The following is a 19,467-nucleotide window of genomic DNA, read 5'->3' on the forward strand; positions in this document are numbered from 1 at the left end:
ACAACAGACATCTATTCAGTGGCTCTGTCAAGAATACAGAATATTTTTATAAAGGATCGTGATCCCACATCAGCAAGAAGCAGTGGACTCCAAGTCGTCCTTACCTTGCTTATTCCCTCTGCCAATGAATGGAAGATTATATTGACCTGTTTGTTTTCCAACATCTCAATTTTTAAAAGATGCAGCAATTGTTCAAAAATGCAAGATTCTAACAGTTCCCAATGTGGCTGACTCAAATTGTACAAACTTAACACAAGTATGGGAGACACTGAGATACAGTGGTGTGAAAAAGTGTTTGCCCCCTTCCTGATTTCTTATTTTTTTGCATGTTTGTCACACTGAAATGTTTCAGATCATCAAACAAATTGAAATATTAGACAAAGATAACACAAGTAAACACAAAATGCAGTTTTTAAATGAAGGTTTTTATAATTAAAGGGAAAAAAAAAATCCAAACCTACATGGCCCTGTGTGAAAAAGTGATTGCCCCCTAAACCTAATAACTGGTTGGGCCACCCTTAGCAGCAACAACTGCAATCAAACGTTTGCGATAACTGGCAATGAGTCTTTTACAGCGCTGTGGAGGAATTTTGGCCCACTCATCTTTGCAGAATTGTTGTAATTGAGCCACATTGGAGGATTTTCGAGCCTTAACCGCTTTTTTAAGGTCATGCCACAACATCTCAATCGGATTCAGGTCAGGACTTTGACTAGGCCACTCCAAAGTCTTCATTTTGTTTTTCTTAAGCCATTCAGAGGTGGACTTGCTGGTGTGTTTTGGATCATTGTCCTGCTGCAGAACCCAAGTGCGCTTCAGCTTGAGGTCACGAACAGATGGCCGGACATTCTCCTTCAGGATTTTTTGGTAGACAGCAGAATTCATGGTTCCATTTACCACAGCAAGTCTTCCAGGTCCTGAAGCAGCAAAACAGCCCCAGACCATCACACTACCACCACCATATTTTACTGTTGGTATGATGTTCCTTTTCTGAAACGCTGTGTTACTTTTACGCCAGATGTAATGGGACACACACCTTCCAAAAAGTTCAACTTTTGTCACGTCAGTCCACAGAGTATTTTCCCAAAAGTCTTGGGGATCATCAAGATGTTCTCTGGCAAAACTGAGACGAGCCTTTATGTTCTTTTTGCTCAGCAGTGGTTTTCGTCTTGGAACTCTCCCATGCAGGCCATTTTTGCCCAGTCTCTTTCTTATGGTGGAGTCATGAACACTGACCTTAACTGAGGCAAGTGAAGCCTGCAGTTCTTTGGATGTTGTTGTGGGGTTTTTTGTGACCTCTTGGATGAGTCATCGCTGCGCTCTTGGGGTAATTTTGGTCGGCCGGCCACTCCTGGGAAGGTTCACCACTGTTCCATGTTTTCACCATTTGTGGATAATGGCTCTCACTGTGGTTCGCTGGAGTCCCAAAGCTTTAGAAATGGCTTTATAACCTTTTCCAGACTGATAAATCTCAATTACTCTGTGTCTCATTTGTTCCTGAATTTCTTTGGATCGCAGCATGATGTCTACCTTTTGAGGATCTTTTGGTCTACTTCACTTTGTCAGGCAGGTCCTATTTAAGTGATTTCTTGATTGAGAACAGGCGTGGCAGTAATCAGGCCTGGGTGTGGCTAGAGAAATTGAACTCAGCTTTCCAAAGATGTGATAAACCACAGTTGATTTATGTTTTAACAGGGGGGGCAATCACTTTTTCACACAGGGCCGTGTAGGTTTGGATTTTTTTTTCCCTTAATAATAAAAACCTTCATTTAAAAACTGCATTTTGTGTTTACTTGTGTTATCTTTGTCTAATATTTCAATTTGTTTGATGATCTGAAACATTTCAGTGTGACAAACATGCAAAGAAATAAGAAATCAGGAAGGGGGCAAACACTTTTTCACACCACTGTATGTCACTAAATTCTGAATAACTACTTCCAATTCCTTCACTAAAACTATGTGATTATGCAGATGTCAATGTCCTCTTTTACATAATGTATAGATTATAAAATGGAATAAAAAGTCAACTAGATGTAAATGTATATAAGTCCATAGCAAGTAACTATACTAATACAGTAACAGTATTATAGAGGCTTACACTCTAATGGTTGTAATACAACTGCTCATTCCCTGGTTGGGACATCAGTCCATCACAGAGCCAAAGTGAATAAAAAAGCCCATCCAACTTCCAACCATTTATCTAATTCAGGGTCATGGGGGAGCTAGAGCTTATTCCAGTAAGCAACAGACACAAGGCGGGATACTCCCTGAAAGAACATCAGTCCATCACAGGGCAGACACAGACACACACTTACACTAGTGTCAATTTTCCTAGAAACCAATTAATTTACCAGTATGTCTTTAGATGTGTTAAGAAACCAGAGCACCCAGTGAAATCCCATACAAACACAGAGAGAACATACAGATTTCAGGCAGGTAGCACCCCAGGTCTGGTATTAAACCCAGATCTCTAGTGCTATGATGCAACAGTGGCCACCCCCCGTGTGTCACCCCTTATAGCCGATGAAGTGGGGTCAAAATATCTTTGGGAAGTATATAGGAGAACTTAGTGGAAGGTACATAAGAGAACTCAGTGACAACCCAAATGAAAATGCATACTTCACATAGACTGACATCTTATATCACAATATAAAACTATGAGGCCACTGTGCTTACCACTGACCCACAGCAAAAAAAATAAAATAATAAAGAGAACACTTTTGTTTACTGTACTGTATTTATGGTGCAATGATAAAAAGAAAAGATCAGAGATTGAGATCATTTCTTCACAGGGACAAAGGTGCAGTCCTATCTTTCCACAGAGGAGATGGAATCACATGCTGCTCCTCAGAGTGACTCTACTGGTTTTTGTTCTGCTAGAAGGGATTTGCGTATCTTTTTAATCACAGGTGAGGAGGACCCAAATACCAGGAAAAAGCAGGAATTTTGTCTTTTGCTCAGGACCAAAAAATAAGAAACAATATTATTTTCATAGATAAATGTTTCTACTGTAGAGAGCTGAAGAGAAAGCAGAACTGCTCCTGTCCAGAGATCTGTGATTTACTGTGCTGAAAGTTTCTAACATCCCAAAAATACAGTATACTTGAAACTACTACTATACAAGGCAGACATCAGGTTGGACAAATAAGACTGTTCTGTACACACACACACATTATTTCAGTACAAAACAGCAAAGTAAAAAGAAAATCAACATTTGTTCTTTTCTCCATTTCAGCTGGAATGAACCTCTACCTGCTCCTTTGCAGCTCGCAAACTGACAGCTCCTCACTTGAGCATCTTCAATATAAAACTACTTGACAAAGCTGAGCAACAGGAACCACGGGAATATTTTATTTTGGTGTGTGCGCAAGAAGGGGATTATTTTTAAAGAAATTATGTGGAAGGTCTTTGATTGTGAAAAAGGTAAACTGAATGTACTCTGCCCGCCCTCCTTTCTATACAGAACCTGGTTTAACAGTTTTTACTAAAAAAGTAGTAGAACATAAAAAGAACTGTTCCTTAAGATTTTCCAGAATCATTGATCATAGCATCTATCTTTTAAGAGTCAATTCTGATGTTCACATTGTAAAGCTTGTTTCAGGTGAATTTTAAATAAGTTTGGTCTTGGAAAAATAACTTAATCATGGTTCGTGGCCCTTAGGTCACATTCAGTGAGGCAAACAAGGTTCTAAATAAATAACATTATATGTTACAAATACTATAAAGTGTCCACAACTTCCTCACCGACTGAACTTCCAGGTAGTGGGTAGTCACTTTACTTTTCCTCTGGCGTGCTCCATTGTCTATTACAATAGCCTGTCATCCACAAGCTTTCCATTGTTTCTGATTTGATACAATACTCCAGCGAAAAAAAAAAAACGTTTCTGAAGACGACTCCATTTAGCTGCTTTAGAAGACGTTGTGTGCGAACATGGGTTTCAGAGACTGTGCTTCGCAGAAGCCCCTTGGTGCATTCTGTATGGCTGGTGTGTGTGTACTGCATTCTTCCCTGCAGTTAGTCTTGACGCGTTTCAAGACTAGCACGCAGCAACAGAACCACCCAGATCGAAGACAACAGGACACAGAGCAAAAAGAAAATAAAAACAAAATTCTGACAATTACAGAGCAAGAAAGATCTACCTGTACATCTGTACAGTATGCCAATAATAAAAATACACATCCAAATACTTCCAAAGATCTTTATAAGCCCATCGGGTTCACGAAGCATAAAAGTGCATGTTCTCAGCACACTTCAGAAATTCACAAAACGAAATTGTGTTTGAAAACTAACTTCAAACAGTATTTCCTTTACTGGTCTGACTCACTCTGCGCTTCCTGATCAGAGCACTGACAACACAAACAACCCTAAAAAGTACACGACCAGGAACACACGGCATTATGTAAACGAGGGCTTGACCTGTCTGGGGAGAACTGCAACTTCTAACCATAGCGTTTTTATTTCATTCAAAAATCGTGTATGTATGGCAGGGTTTACAAATCATCTTTAAAGTACAGTCTGCGTAAAAAATATATCTAAAATATCACCATATTATATATATATAATCATAAGGGTGTAAGAGAACCTTATTAGTATGCACTCCATTTCCTTACATATCAATGCACTGAACCGAAACCTCATTCATAGATATGATAAGACTTCTCATCGTGCCGAGCTGTACATTGGTACCGAATATAATGGTCTTTTTGTTGAGAAATAACTCAGCAATGTCGACAATTCGAAGAATACTGTACAAAAACACATCAAAAGATGTAAGAGACAGACTTACAGACCAGTAACTCTTACTAAAATAAGGTCTCACCCATATACAATAGTTAATGTGAAACACCCTGCCCGTTCAACCAGAAGGACTTCGCACTTGGTTCAGCGGAGCGGTCTTATTTATGCAAAGAAATCACCTTCACAGTTTCTTAAATAATTTAAGAATCCCCTTCTTACACATCAAGGCCTGACCTTCGCAAGAACTGTCATTTCTTGTCGGACAACAGTGCCTATCTTGCCGCTGTAAACAACCCCACTGAACACAGCAGAAACTCGACGGTCGGGTGTTTACCTGCTTGGGATAACAATCTAACGTCAAAAGTTAGGTCGGGAAGAGTGACAACTACCTGGTGAGTATCACTTAGTCAACTGGCAATGAATTTGTGATCTTTTTATTGAGTGAAACCAGGCATATTATACAAACATATTCGAACGATCGGTTTAAGCCGAGTCTCAGACCCAGTTCGGGCACCTGGGAGTTACGAAGTAGCCAAAACGCACCGACAGCAACTGAGCAGACATACACTATATGGTAAACAGCAGCGTTTTAGACTGAATACTAAGCCATTTTATAAAATTTTAAATCTTACCCGTGTCTAGGGGGAAACTAGTGTTGCTGTACTATATCTCTGTGTATCCCTGAAGAGCTGTATTCCTCTTTATTTTGGGATCCACTCCAGTTTCACTCAAAGGAAGAAACTTCCACCATCTTCGTAACCTTCTCACGTGACAAACGAAGGTGGGCCGCCCATGACGCACGACGAGGACGCGCACGTTTACGTGACGCATACCGGAACCCCACCTAACGATTGCTCCTTCGGTCTTCGATTGGACAATGTAAACAGATCCCGGACCTCTGATTGGTCCATCTGTTGGTCGTCACGGAGGCTCGGAAAAAGAATGGTACAGGTCGCTTCCTGTACCAGCACATTTTTAGTGTAAGTATAGTACATATTAAGCAAGTCCAAATTCCTCTTCAGTCTTACGCCATATCCATATGTTCAAAGCTAGACATTATTATTTACATATCAGATAAATAAAATAAACTGAACTTGTCAAACTGATTGACTATGTTCATAATATTTAGCTACACATAATATTTAGTTAGGGTGGTAGCAGAGGAAAGTGGTACTCAGAACTGTTGGCAGAATATCACACGTGAAGCTAACTGCCTGTCTAACATGAGACAGTGCATTGATTAGACAACAGATTGGACAAGAGCGTAAGAAGAATACAAAAAAAGAGAAAGCTATCCGGGTCAACCTGCTGGTCACAAAAATCTTCTAGGTTTACAATATCTAGAGAGAACACTACCTCTTTATACTTTCCCCCTAACTGCATGATTATATTAGAAATCAATCAGTTTCTTTCTCCATTTCATACTCTAATGCATGAGACCAGTGTGGTCTCTTCTTCCAAGTTCACCTAAGCCTTCATTTTCTAAACTGTACATTAAGTTTAAGAAGAAAAAATGTGTCTGAGACCAGCAGTCCTCTGATTTAAAAAAGCACAAGTGTTTCTTCAATACAGGGTGGTTCTGTGTCCCTGAGGAGAAGAATTTGAAGCCTGTGAGTGGTCTGAATTTCAGAGGAGACCTGTGAAAACCAAGACTCTCCTACAGGCGGAGGAACACACAAGTCAAGGGTAATGAAATACAGGTTGCAATCAAGGACCACTTGTTGTGGACAAGTGAACTGAAGAAGCCAGCTGGCTGTCATCCTGCTTTTAACCTTTTTAGCTGCTAGACGTGATGGGGCTGAGCTGCGAGGACAGTGTCTGTGGAATGCCAACCACAACCACTTGCTCCACCTGTTTTTTCTGTTCCCAGAGGCACAACAGCACTTACAGCATGCAAGGGCAGTTCCTATTGTTCGGGCCAGTGAGAGCAAAATGATCAGCTAAACTAAGGAAAACTAGCTGGAAGGCAAGACTCCTCCTTGCCAGTATACAGTAGCTAACACTGCTTCCCTGGTCTTGCTGAGGTCCTGGCTCATTCATCGTGAGGACTGTTGTGGTAATTAATATACAGTATTGAAAAGGCAATCCGTTCCTTAACGCTGAGAGAACAGGTCTTGTTTTCTGTTGGTTTCGGTTCTGACCAGTGGTGCAAAACTCCTGGGGGATGCCACTATGCCTGCTAGTTTTCAGTCCATCAGCTCTAGTGATCTGATTATAGAATTGAATTTCTTCAGGTGCTGGAGCTCCAACTGCACTCTTTGTGCTTTACATTGATACTGAAGCTCACTTAGTTTGTCGTGTCTGTGCCTTTTGGCACACTCGTGCTCAGGACACAGACTTTCCCATCCACGTCTAGTTGAAGAGAAACCAACTGCTTCATTGTTTTCGCCTGATCTTTTCAACGCAACAATCAAGGATCCGACAGGAAGGGCACTTTAAAATCAGGATAATGGTTTCGCAAAAGGCAGCGATTTAATATCGCGTAGTTACCAGTAGGTGGAGCTGTCGGTCTGGAAAAAGCTAGTATAATAAAAACAAAGTGCTTCCCAATACTATACTTAATGCAACCCCTAAAAACAATGCAATCATTTAAGCATAGCAATTCGAATAGTTTTATTTATTAGTCACTTCTTGGTATGTCTTTAAAACGACTCAGAATTAAATTCCTCTGACACAGGATGCGTCATAGGAATTTGAAGTGGAAGAACAAGTTAATAATAACCCGAAATAGTAATCTGATTGTGCCTTTCAAAAATGCCAGAGGCTGCAGCCATCCTAAATGCGCAATGAAAGAGAAGCCTTCTGTGCATCGCTTGCTTTAAAGAAGCCCCTGGAAGGAGTCAGCCAATCACGTCAGTGGAGGGCGGGGTTACTTTTTGTAACGAAGGAAAGTTGCTTGGATGCGGAGCAGCATCTTAAAGCACAAACTCAGCATCTCAGTATTCCTTTCCTTAGGCAAGATTCTTCCCAGATGACAGGAGGAGATCCCTTCGAGCACTGAATAGCGAAACCGAACCGCAAAAATTAGAAACCAATCGCCTGTGTCCTCGGACCTATTTGCGAACAGGGTTTAAAAACGATTTCTAGATACTGTACACAAATCTTTCTTGCAAGGGTTTAAAAATGATGGCATGCACAGAGATAATCACGATGTGCCTCCAATCTGCAAAGCAACAGCACTTGTACTCCAAACACCAGCAGCAGCTACTGCAGAAGAATCCCGTCCAAGGACTTTCTATTTTCCAAGATGTAAGTAAAATACAGTAAATTATAATTTTATTTAGTAGTATATCGTCTTACTTTATTAAAGGAACACCGAGCAACAGCACATTTTTAGGTGTTGTTCGCTGGAAACCTCATAAGTGGTGATTTAGACTTGAAAATCGCATATAAAGCGCAGCATCTTCAGTAAGCTACAGCATTAGGTGAGATTTATATGGGTTTCATTTACATTACAGATTAAAAAATGAATATTAAATTACCGCACAAAAGTAAAATAGCTACAGTCGCTGTGAAGATTAGTAATAAAAAGCCACGAAATGTATTTCTGAACTCTGAAGTATCAAAAATGTTTTCTGTTGTATCAACCAAGAAATAAGTTAAAAAGCATATTTTCTCTTGAGAATTATAAAGAGGACCTCACTTTTAATCGTAAAACAGCCGTGCGCTGTGTCCTACCGTATGCGCTGCTTCACCCTCAAACTGCGCCCTGTGACATCCCGTATCAGGTATGGGCGTTAATGTATGAACCCCACCACCAAGACTCGGTGTTTCTGTCTCCTTGTGTCTTTTTACCGCTTCATAAGCAAGATAAATTGTCTGAAATCGTCAAAACGTCCACGTCCAGCTTCATAAAAATTCACTGAAGGTTACAGGTTTAATACTACACGCATTACTGGCGATAACTCTTTAGGCCTGCTGATGACTGGAAAAGTTATTTTTTGATTAATGGGTCGGTGACTGGGTTGATAATTTTCTTCATCAGTCCTAATTTTTATGTTCTCTAGGTTTCGTTGTGTTCGCTGTGTACGGTAGTGTAAGCTCGGAACAATCTTCAATTCTGATGGTAGCAACGTGGAAGCGAATCAACTTGTCTCAGATCAAGGTGTTTGTCAGAAGGGGGGTTTATCAAAGCTGTCAGATGGATTCTGCTGGTTTGTACCTCGAACTACACGCCAGTTCCTTTAAACAGGTTTCGCTCTTTCCTAACACAAGACAAAGGCACCAGGGCTTCAATTGAACAGAACAACTTTTTGCAGTATCTCCATCAGCAGCTGGATGGGGAAGTTCCTGTAATACAGTGCCAAGTCTTGTGGAATTGTGCAGCTTCTGTGCTTGCAGGAGTGCCCAGCACTTCCTTGATGTGGTTCACTTCAGGGATGTATGAGGCTATATTTTTTAATAATCTTTTTAGCAATGTTTATGAAAGATATTACGTTTCAATTGCTATGCGCGATAGCGTCTGTCTCTGGAGTTTATGCATTGATCATTAATTTGAAGATTTGCCCTTGTCCAATATTGCCTGTATTAGCTCGAGAACGCCTTTATTTACCAATCACAGTGTGTGTCGCTTATCAGTTGATTTTTTATTTTTCTTGGCTTTGAAAAACTATGGTGTTTAATTTTTAGTATTCCGTTCGATTTCGATGATTAGCTTATTTGCATTAAACGTTGTGGGAGTGCGGAACAAGGTATCCAGATATGATGTGGAAGCCGATACCCAGGCTTCTTTCGTGAAAAGAGACTATTGGATCAATTAGCTGCTTAAAAAGTAAACGAGCTACTGTTCATGATCCGACTGGCCTTTCCTCGTTCGTAATCTTACTCCTGATCTAGTTGAAATATTGAAATAGACCAAAATATTGTAAAGTGGTTTAAAAAATGCACCAGTACCATTTTATCGGCGCAACAACACATCAGGAGGAGTGAGAAGCACATCTGCTTTTGTGTGTTGTTCTGATGCTGGAGACGGTCGGCGTGGATCGCTGTGTTACTGTAATAGGGCGCTTAGGACGACTGCTTTTAATGTACTTTTTTAACTTGTGTACAAATAAAATGTGAAGATAGCTTTGATTTCCTAAATATATTTCACAATTTCAAGGATGATTATCGACTCTTAATATTAATACCAGTTTTCAATTAGTTACAGACGCTTTGTTCTGTCTTTCCCACAAGTCTCTCAATACTGTAGTTACTGAGTGAATGAAGACATTCGGTCTTTAGCCTTCCTGTCATGTTAATTTGAATCCCAAGAGCCTAGACCTCAGCGCACTTCATCGAAGCATCGGACTTTCATTTAAAACACAAGACGTAAGATGATGAGATGAAGCGAAATGTTCTTTATTAGGTTGTAACATAATAAATGTTGACATAATAAAGTCGCATCGGCATGAACGCGTTTTATAAGTAACCACCAGCATATAATAAATGTACAGTATATATGCTTAACAGATTAGTTAGGTATCACGAATAATTGTGCAAATTAACATTCTTTTCTGATATTATCTATTGGATACATGTTGTCATTTACGAACTGAAGCAGTTCTACTTTTTTCAAAGCCTCGATCGCACACTGACGATTTGGGATTAAATTATGAAAATCTATAGGAGTCTGAAACTGTGGAAACGGACAAAGAATAGCAATTTTTTAACTCTTAGAAGCGGCGGGACCCATGTCATGATTTAAAATACAGCGGTAGTGTTTTTATACCAGTTTCAGTCTTGAAGACAGAATTAGTCGTTCCGTCTTGTGAATTCCAAATGCTTTTTCACACCTCTAGAATTTTATTCAAATTAAGGCACTGTGTTGCATAAAATAATCAATAGGTCACATGTACAAATGAAAAAAGAAATACATTTGCATTTATCACCCACTTAATTCTATGTTTTTTAAAACAAAAATGCCTTTAGAAAAAATTGGGTGAGGTAACTAGCTACAGAAAATGATTCTGTTTTGTAATTCATATACATATGCATTTAATTTTAATCAGACTAAAATAAATTCACCAACTGAATCAAGAGGGAAATTAAGGGAGGCCACATTGTGCAAGTCCAGAGTAGAATTTAGCTAGGACACCAGTTATTTACAGCCCAGCTCACCATACTGGGTCCTTGGTTTGTAAAGTCATCCACCAACACTATGTACAGCATCTGGTTTCTTTAGAGTCTCCCATTCCAGTGCTGACTGGACCCAACCTTAAGAATAACAATGTGTACGTACATACTGTATGTATCTGCAATTCATAATTGCATACAGACTAACACAAATAAAGGCATGTTGCATTCAAAGAAAGACAGAGACACCTGTCTACAGCCATACACTACATTGCTTTTTATTTATATATGAAACTACACTTCTCTGTCACTTTCAATACTTACTGTCTGAACAATATTTGAATGCTCAGGATGTTTCACAGTGGCCTGATTTGCTGAGCTTCAATGCACCAAATCAGTAGCGGAACCAAGCTGCTTTGGCCAGAATTCCCAGGAGTGCTCTACAGCTGTGTGGCTAATACCTTATTAATGTTTCATATCATCTTCACAGGGAAACACCACAGTTTCATCTTCACAGATATACAGGGTAACGGACCACATCGGAATACACAAAACACTCATTTACTGTAGGTATCTTTCTGCTGTGTTAAAGCAATTCTTCTTGTTTTTGAAAGAAGACACTAATTATGAGTTTTCATGGGACATCATGCTGCTGTATGTGGTCCTTTAGTATAGTATTATCATATACACCAGCAAATATTAAACAGCCCAGCTTGTCAAATTTCCTACACATTGTATTGTACATTACTACACATGTGGAACTCACTCTAAAATAAGAGAAGGATGTTTAATCTTTTATAAGGTCTTGACTGCTATATTTCCTTATTTGCTAGCGTGTCTTATTAACTCAATAGGCCACAACTCGCTCTGAATGCTGCTGCCAGTAATTATGGTAAAATACCATTTCACTTACTGTATATCACTTATTTTATTAAAGTGATGATTGTCAATTAAATGTGTAATCTATATTTATTCACACTTTTATTGTTGGTCATTATTTGCTCTTAGACACCTGTGTGGGTGTAATTAAGGAAGGGGCTAGATATATACAGGGAAGCCTGAATGTTAAAACAAAAAAACTCTATCTCTAGATCTTTCTAGAATGTACTGATCGAGAGATTTAATTTTTATCTGAAGACGACTTAGACCTCTAGGACTGATGTACTGTATGTTGTGCATGATGCCTCTCTAAGGGTTTGTTTTTCTCTGTGTTCCTGAAATGGCTAAACACACAGTGGATTTTAGCTCAGGATTTTTGTTTGGGTGTACTTTTTTTTCTGAAGTATAAAAAATGAAGCTAAATAGCTGTTCAGAGACGGACCTTTTTCATGGTATTGACTCACACGCAGCCCTGGTCACATCACTCCAGTGCACAGATCACAGCACTGGCTACCAGTGGGTTTTTTAATTGATTTTTAAGATAACAACAATGACACAGAATCATGGATTCATGGATCAGTGCCTTTCTCGTTTTAGGAGCTTATTCCATATGTACTAAACCTTTTGCTGAAATATTAGAACATGGATTTAATGGTTTCAGACACTCAGCTGCAGGACTTTTTGGCTGCTTTAATTCTCATTTGTCTAATTCTCCCCTAATCTAAATTAGAAATACCAGATAGCTTTAGTTTGACTTTTGCATAATTGAGGTAATACATTTGTATTTGCCTTTGTTTTATTTGTAGTTGCATGCACTGCTTTTCTAAGGTTCTATACTTTGTTATAAAGTGAAAAATAATTCCATAGCCATAACTGGAGAATGTGTCAGTGTCAGGAGGACAGTGATGCTCTCCAGTTAGTAATGGAACAGGTAACACTGGAATCTTGACAGATTAGAAAGCATATTCTCTACTTGTTAGCAGATGTTTTTTTGAGGATATTTTTTTCCTGCAAGCAAAAGAAGTGACATGCACAGGTATCCCACTCACTCACAGGTACTGCACAGGCTCACTTTGAAATGAGAACTCAGTGATGGGGGAAGCTTTCAAAGTAACAACTCATTACAACTCCCCAGGATTAGTTGACAAATAGCAAGTTCACAGAAGTGGGAGGGGATTTTGAGTACTGACTTACAGTGATCTACTGTATGTAGCCTGTGTTTCCTACAAGTTTATTTGCAATATTAAAATCCCCTTACAACTCCTTAGTAACTTTTAACTATAAGGTATTTTTTAACTAACTTTACCCAAATTTGGATAATACAGTGAATTTCTAGAATACCTTATTTTGAACCTAAATAAAACTATAAAGAAATCATAATTACACAGGTGCTAAGAAAGGCACCACTGGACTACCTCAGTTCAATACGTATTCCTGTCAGAAAGTCAAATGCAGTGAAGATTTTTTACTGATGTCACTTGTGGGGCTAATACACTCATTTTTAAACTCCTTACATTGTGTCTGATTTCAGATTGGTATCAATCAACACTATGCCAGAATACAGCTCCTAGCACTTCTGGGCAAAAGCTTAAACACAAGGAGTATTGTTTTACATGATCTGTAATACATGTACTGTATCACTTTCAAACTGTTTTGACTGCACAGCTGTAGAATCTCAGTGCATTACCCATGAGCTCTTCCTCGCTGCCATATACTGTACTTCCTGGAGCACAGGGGAGGCAGAGAGGGTTACAGCTGCCGACGCTGCATGCTAAAGCAAACCCCTGCTGTGAAGATGGCTTCCAGGTGGGACTGGTGAGGAGAGAGGTCAGTGGGAGTGGGACTGTGCAGTGACAGCGTTTCCTTACCAGAAACCATTACATTCCATGCTTAATGCCTTAATTCTGTTAGAGCAACCTTTTCAAAATGTTGCTTCATGTGTAGTGCCTAGTAATTTGACAGGAACCGCCTCAATAAAGTAGCAAAAAAAATCAATGATCCTCCTACATATTAACAGTAGGTTGGAATTTTCATCACCTGCATTTAATCACTAATCCTGTTCCTTAGTAAAGACTGGAATCAAAACTTAAAGTTCAATTCAATTTATTTTTATATAGCGCCTTCCAAAACAAGGTTGCCCCAAGGCGCTTAATAATGCAATTGGCGATACATTTTGTCAATACAGAACAGAAGACCAGAAGACAACGGAGGAGAGGAACCAAAAACATCTTAGTAAGGAGAAAAAAACCTCTAGGGGTCCAAGGTCAACTGGTTGCCCAACCCCTTTGGGCATGCTAACATTATATAATTACAAAAAGGAAAAGATGAGGGTATTAATCCATCCATCTATCCATCCATCATGTCTTCTGTGTGTTAGTACTCCATGCAGATCTCTGTAGACCAGTAAATTCCTCCTAAACGATAGCTATATCCACAATGTCCCTCTTGGATCCATGGCAGTGATGCAGGATCCAACTCAGATGGTACCCAGCCCGGGCACCATCTGGACATGTGGGGAGGAGAATAGGATAGTTTGGTCAGAACAGATGTATCTACCTGGTGGGCCAACATAGAGACACATAATGACATATATAGCAGCACCAGCAGCCATGGTTGCAGCAGGCTATAATGTAAGGTGTGAGTATGCTAGGCTGAAGTAATAGGTCTTCAGTCTGGATTTGAGTACTGAGATTGACTCGGAATTCCACATATGGGGTGGGAGACTGCTCCATAAGCTAGGGGCCCTGTAACTAAAGACTTGACCACCAACTGTTTTTTTATTAATGCGTGGAATATGAAGAAGACCTGCATTCTGTGATCTAAGCAGGCGACTTGGATGGTATACATTAATAAGTTCCATTAGATAGACAGATGCCTGACCTCTGAGAGCCTTGTAAGTAAGTAGAAGGATTTTGAAGTCCGACCTTTACCTGACAGGAAGCCAAGGAAGAGAGCTAAGTATGGGGGTTATATTGATCATACTTTCTGCTCCCAGTAACAATTCTAGCTGCTGCATTCTGAATTCGCTGTAAGGTGTTGAAAGAGTGGTGGGTGCTCCCTGATACTATCAGGGCATTGCAGTAGTCTAACCTGCTGTATACAAGAGCATGTATTAATTTCTCTATGTCTTGAGTGGAGAGAAACTTCCATAGTTTTGCAATATTTCTTAGCTGTAGGAAGCATGTTTTAGATACTGTTTTAACATCAGAGTTAAATGAGAGCCTTGTGTCTAATATGACGCCTAGGTTACGTGCTGAGTCTTTGAGGCAAATTTTTAAATCCTCTGAGTTAAGTGCTGAAGTTATAGTAGTCCTATCAGTATTTTTTCCTCCAAACAACAGAACCTCAGTTTTATCAGAGTTGAGTAACAAAAAGTTTTCACACATCCAAGTCTTTACTTCATTAATGCAATTAACTAAAGTGATAATAGAAGAGTTGTCGTTTGGTGTAAACGAAATGTATATTTGCGTGTCATCAGCATATAAATGAAAGTTAATATTATGTTTTCGTATTATCCTACCTAGCGGCAGCATGTAGAGAGAGAACAATATTGGTCCCAGCACTGATCCCTGTGGTGCCCCAAATTGAACTGGTGACATTGCTGAAGCAGTACAATTATTAGATATTTGAACATAATGAAAACGATTAGTTAAATATGAAGTAAACCACTTAAGGATGGTTCCTGATAAGCCAACCTCAAACTCAAGCCTGCGTAACAAAACAGAGTGGTCAACCGTGTCAAAGGCAGCACTAAGATCTAGAAGTATAAGCACTGTTGCATTTCCCACGTCAGTAGCTAACAGAATATAATTTACGACTCGTGTTAATGCAGTTTCAGTGCTGTGGCCTGGGCGGAAACCAGACTGAAATTTCTCAAGTATATTATTTGAATCCAGATGCGATTGCAGCTGGGACACAACTATTCTCTCAAGAAGTTTAGATAGAAATGGGACATTTGAAACAGGCCTGTAGTTGTTAAGAACCTGTGGATCCAAATTTTACTTCTTAAGGAGCGGTCTAACAACCGCTACCTTAAATTGGTCAGGTACAACGCCTGATGCAAAGGACATGTTTATTATACTAATACAAAGTTAGTATAAAGTTGACAAGTGTCACATCTCATCCAAAGTTTACTAGAATCAATATAAGTGGGAACATCAGAACAAACCCCAGAAACTGCAGCCCGGCTGACACATCACCTTAATTTTCCCATGTTTTTAGTAGTATGTCAAACAGACCTCAAGGCACCTAGATCTTATGGTTTTCTCATCTGAGTAAAGTCTGCATGATCTTTCCTTTTAAGTTTCATTCACTCTCGTAGTTCTCATTAGTCACTGTTCACTAATCAAATCAGCCCCTGGAGTAGATAGCCAGATTTACTCATGTCACCCAATCTTTAAGTCACTTATTCCTGTATTGTGTTCTTTCCACTGTTCACTCACTGTCTTCCCCTGCCCCTCATCCATGGACTTTACCAATAACCATTCACTCACTTCAGCACCAGCTATACCAGCTGATCCTGTTTGGCCAGGGACAGAGCTTTCCATCTTCGCTGTGTTCCTGACAGCAGCAGCTGGTTTGTTTTCTCTTCCCTTTCGTAGGATGCACTCCTGTCTAGTGCTCTTCTCACTTTTATCTGTGAGATGCTTCTGCCTTCAGGTCGTAACACCCCCCATCAGCCCTAGTTCAGATGGTCTGTCCTGTTTCTCAGCAGCGCTCTTCAACACCATTGAGCAAGGCAAACAGATTACCATGCAGCTTGCCTGCCCAGCACCTGTAGTGCCCCTCAATAGAGCCTAGATTTTCTCATCTCCTCTCATTGAGTCCCACCAATCAGCCTGCTTCTACTACAAACTCCCTCTAGTGCTATCATTTGCCATCTCATGCCAAAGCCTAGATACAAACGAAAAGCACTTTTCTTTTGGCTCCTCTTATATACCTTCTCATGAATCCAGGGGAGTGGCCAATTCCACATCAATTCCTATCCTATTTGCTCTTTTCCACACACTCCTTCTTAACCAATTAGACCAGATGTGTCTCATGTGTTTGTCACTAACAGGTGGCTTACACTTAAAAATATATAAGTAGGTGGCATTACCTTAAAATGTTTTCCAGTCTCCTGCGTCACAACAAAAATTTAAGTGTTTAGCAGAACATTTGAGTATAGGATTTTTCAAATTCAGCAAACGTAGCAGATAAAAAGTAAGTCGTGAGTGCACTTAAAAGCAACATGACACTAATGTTGTCTTACTGCAGTGCGTCTTACGGTTTTCTCTCAGTTGCTTAAATGCAATTCTTGAAAGGTTATCTGCATTTTCAAGACATTAGATACCAACCCCACAACAGTAGGGTGGTCCACGAAACACTACATCATTTATGATTGTGTTCACACAAAATGCGAATGTCAAGCATATTTACACAAATCAGTGAATGAAAATCTGTACGATTGACACACAAACCAATCGAGTAAAACGTGTGAAACAAGATGAATTAATTAGTTCACAGCTGAAAGCAGCCAGCTCCTTGTATGTTCAAACTTACCTCACAGGTACAAATCCTAACTGCCAAACATTATTAGGTTACCAGTGAGCTAGCATTGCTGAAAGATTGAGCAGGAACAAGTAGAGGAAAGAAGACACGGATCTGAATGCATTGTGGTAGTGCTATGGATAGGGAGAGTGAAGGGAACGAGGATGAGAAAGAGGACGAGGAAAGCAAAGGCAAAGACAAAGACATATGAAATTCTCTAATGAAATCAAGGCCTCCATAGTAAACCATCCCATAAATCATGGCTTGACAATGGTGACGTGGCAAGAACCTTAATAGACACAGAACCACACTGAATGTGCCAGGATAGTGTGGGGATAATATAACGATGTTTGCTGCCATATCAGATATCATATCCCCACCACTGGCCATTTAACAAAGGTCATCAGTTAGTTTTCTTGGATGCACTGTATGCCAGTCTCGTGCCTGTTGATAAGACACAGCTGGTGAAGAATTGCCAAATTACTGTATGAAGTGGTGTTGGACAATGTCAGCTTTCACCTCTCTGCTTCATTCAAGAAATAGCTTGCTGCCCATCCTGGCCATGGAATTGGCCTGACCAAAGACCTTTCATCTTTGTTGATTTACTGGATTTATTTACTGTTACACATGTAACACTGTTTACAATTTTGTTTTTTGCTTTATTTATGTGCATTTGTTACATTTTGTGGAATGAATACTGCTAGGGCCCTGTTCCAGAATATGGTGTTTATTTGATCAATTGTATTGTGTGTGGGAACATCCTTGCAGTATGTACAACCTTACTCCTGATACAGTAATTACACTTTCAGTAACTGTAAGGTAGAGGAACATGCTCTTTGCATCATATTGATGTGGATACTTAGTATTTTGTACGGCATTGTTTAAACACTGAGAGCTTTCTATTTGCCAACACTTTATTGTTTGGTGGACTTGTTTTTGAGTCTTGTGGTAAATATTTTGAGTGTCTTAGGGCATTTTGCACTGACAATGTGTTATTGTGCAAATTGAAATAGAGTTTGGGGATATATGTTCACTGTTTTGGCATTGTCAGTAACTTTTCAGGAACTGTATTTAAGCAATTGAGAAAAACTGTAAATCATTTGTTGACATGCCATTGTATTCTTGAGCCAAGTACTTCAGTTTGAGTTCTCCAGTCCAGCTGTGTAAACATATAGAAGTACAGCTGGGGGTAACCCTGTGTCAGACAACTGTCCAAAAAGGACACCATTGCATATCTCTCCACTTCCATGATCTTTTCAGTAAGAATGATTTTCTTATTAAAAAAATAATACAATAAAACTGATCTTATTGCTGTCGTACACTATTAAGCCAGCAAAGTAGGATTGATTACATGCTGCTCACAATGAATAATGACTTGCTTCAGTGTTTGTATGGCTCCTCAGGCTTGCTTTCGAATTTCAAAGTAAAGCTTTGTAACTACAGCCTACAGGGGAGTGCTTGTCACCTTATTCTGTTTCAGCTGAGCAACACTGTTGAGCTGCAGTTTTAGAAACAAAGCCTTGTGAATTTGCAGATCTCTTCCCTGAGGTCACTGTGAATGATGGGTGCAGTTTGTAGAAAAGGTTTATAATGCTGACCATAATTCCATTGTTAAATGCACTGCAGAGCTGCTACACTGTTATACTCTATCTGGCCAGAAAGAACATGGTTTCTGCCCCAAATGTAATGCATTGTTGTTTTAATATATCTCGAGCAGAGTCCAGTCTGCAGGGTCTATAATATACAATGTAAAGTTATTTTTTCAACAGGATATGAAGTTTCTCATTGTAAGTCTGACAGTCCTTTAAAGAGTTTTTGCCCTGGCAATGTGTCACTGTCAGGTAAAGTTTTCTGAAATTGAATTCTGCACACACTGAGGAGCCACTTACTGTAGCAAATACTGTATCTACTTTTTCCTGACATTTCAAAAACGATACCACACCTTACAATTCCATAGGTCTGTGTTACGTCCCAGTGTGTGTTCTGTGTGTGTTTTTTCTGTTATGTCCACACTACTGACCCTTGATTGTTCTCCCTTCCCCATTGGCCCACCATTACACCACACTTTCCGTATGATGTCATTAGCTCTCAGCCAATCAGAACACATTTTATTCACTATATAACATGGAGGCTTTCAGGAAGAAGAGGCCTTTCGTTTGACTTCGGTCCTGTTTGGTTTTGGTTATCGCTTCGCTTCGCTTCGCTTCTGGTTATTGCTTCGGCTTCGTTTGTTGGTTTGTTTTGCTTTGTGTGTGTGTATTTTCGTATA

General features: G+C 39.6%; 2 protein-coding genes across 4 annotated transcripts in view; one reads left to right on the top strand and one right to left on the bottom strand.

Moving 5' to 3' along the window:
- The window catches only part of LOC148818152 (E3 ubiquitin-protein ligase Itchy-like), a 37,675-nt gene extending 32,162 nt beyond the window's left edge, over positions 1–5,513 (bottom strand). For both annotated transcript variants that reach the window (XM_088937391.1, XM_088937392.1), the window contains exon 1: positions 5,369–5,513. The gene's annotated coding sequence lies outside the window, so the exon portion shown is untranslated. The remainder of the gene's footprint in view (positions 1–5,368) is intronic.
- Positions 5,514–7,616: 2,103 nt separating this feature from the next.
- Positions 7,617–19,467, top strand: part of necab3 (N-terminal EF-hand calcium binding protein 3) — an 87,080-nt gene continuing 75,229 nt past the window's right edge. For both annotated transcript variants that reach the window (XM_088937294.1, XM_088937295.1), the window contains exon 1: positions 7,617–7,985. In XM_088937294.1, coding sequence (XP_088793420.1) covers positions 7,860–7,985 — 126 coding nt within the window. In that variant the 5' untranslated portion in view covers positions 7,617–7,859. The remainder of the gene's footprint in view (positions 7,986–19,467) is intronic.

The sequence above is a fragment of the Atractosteus spatula genome, chromosome 19, assembly GCF_055471065.1.
Source record: "Atractosteus spatula isolate fAtrSpa1 chromosome 19, fAtrSpa1.hap1, whole genome shotgun sequence".
In the NCBI taxonomy this organism is placed as follows: Eukaryota; Metazoa; Chordata; class Actinopteri; order Semionotiformes; family Lepisosteidae; genus Atractosteus; species Atractosteus spatula.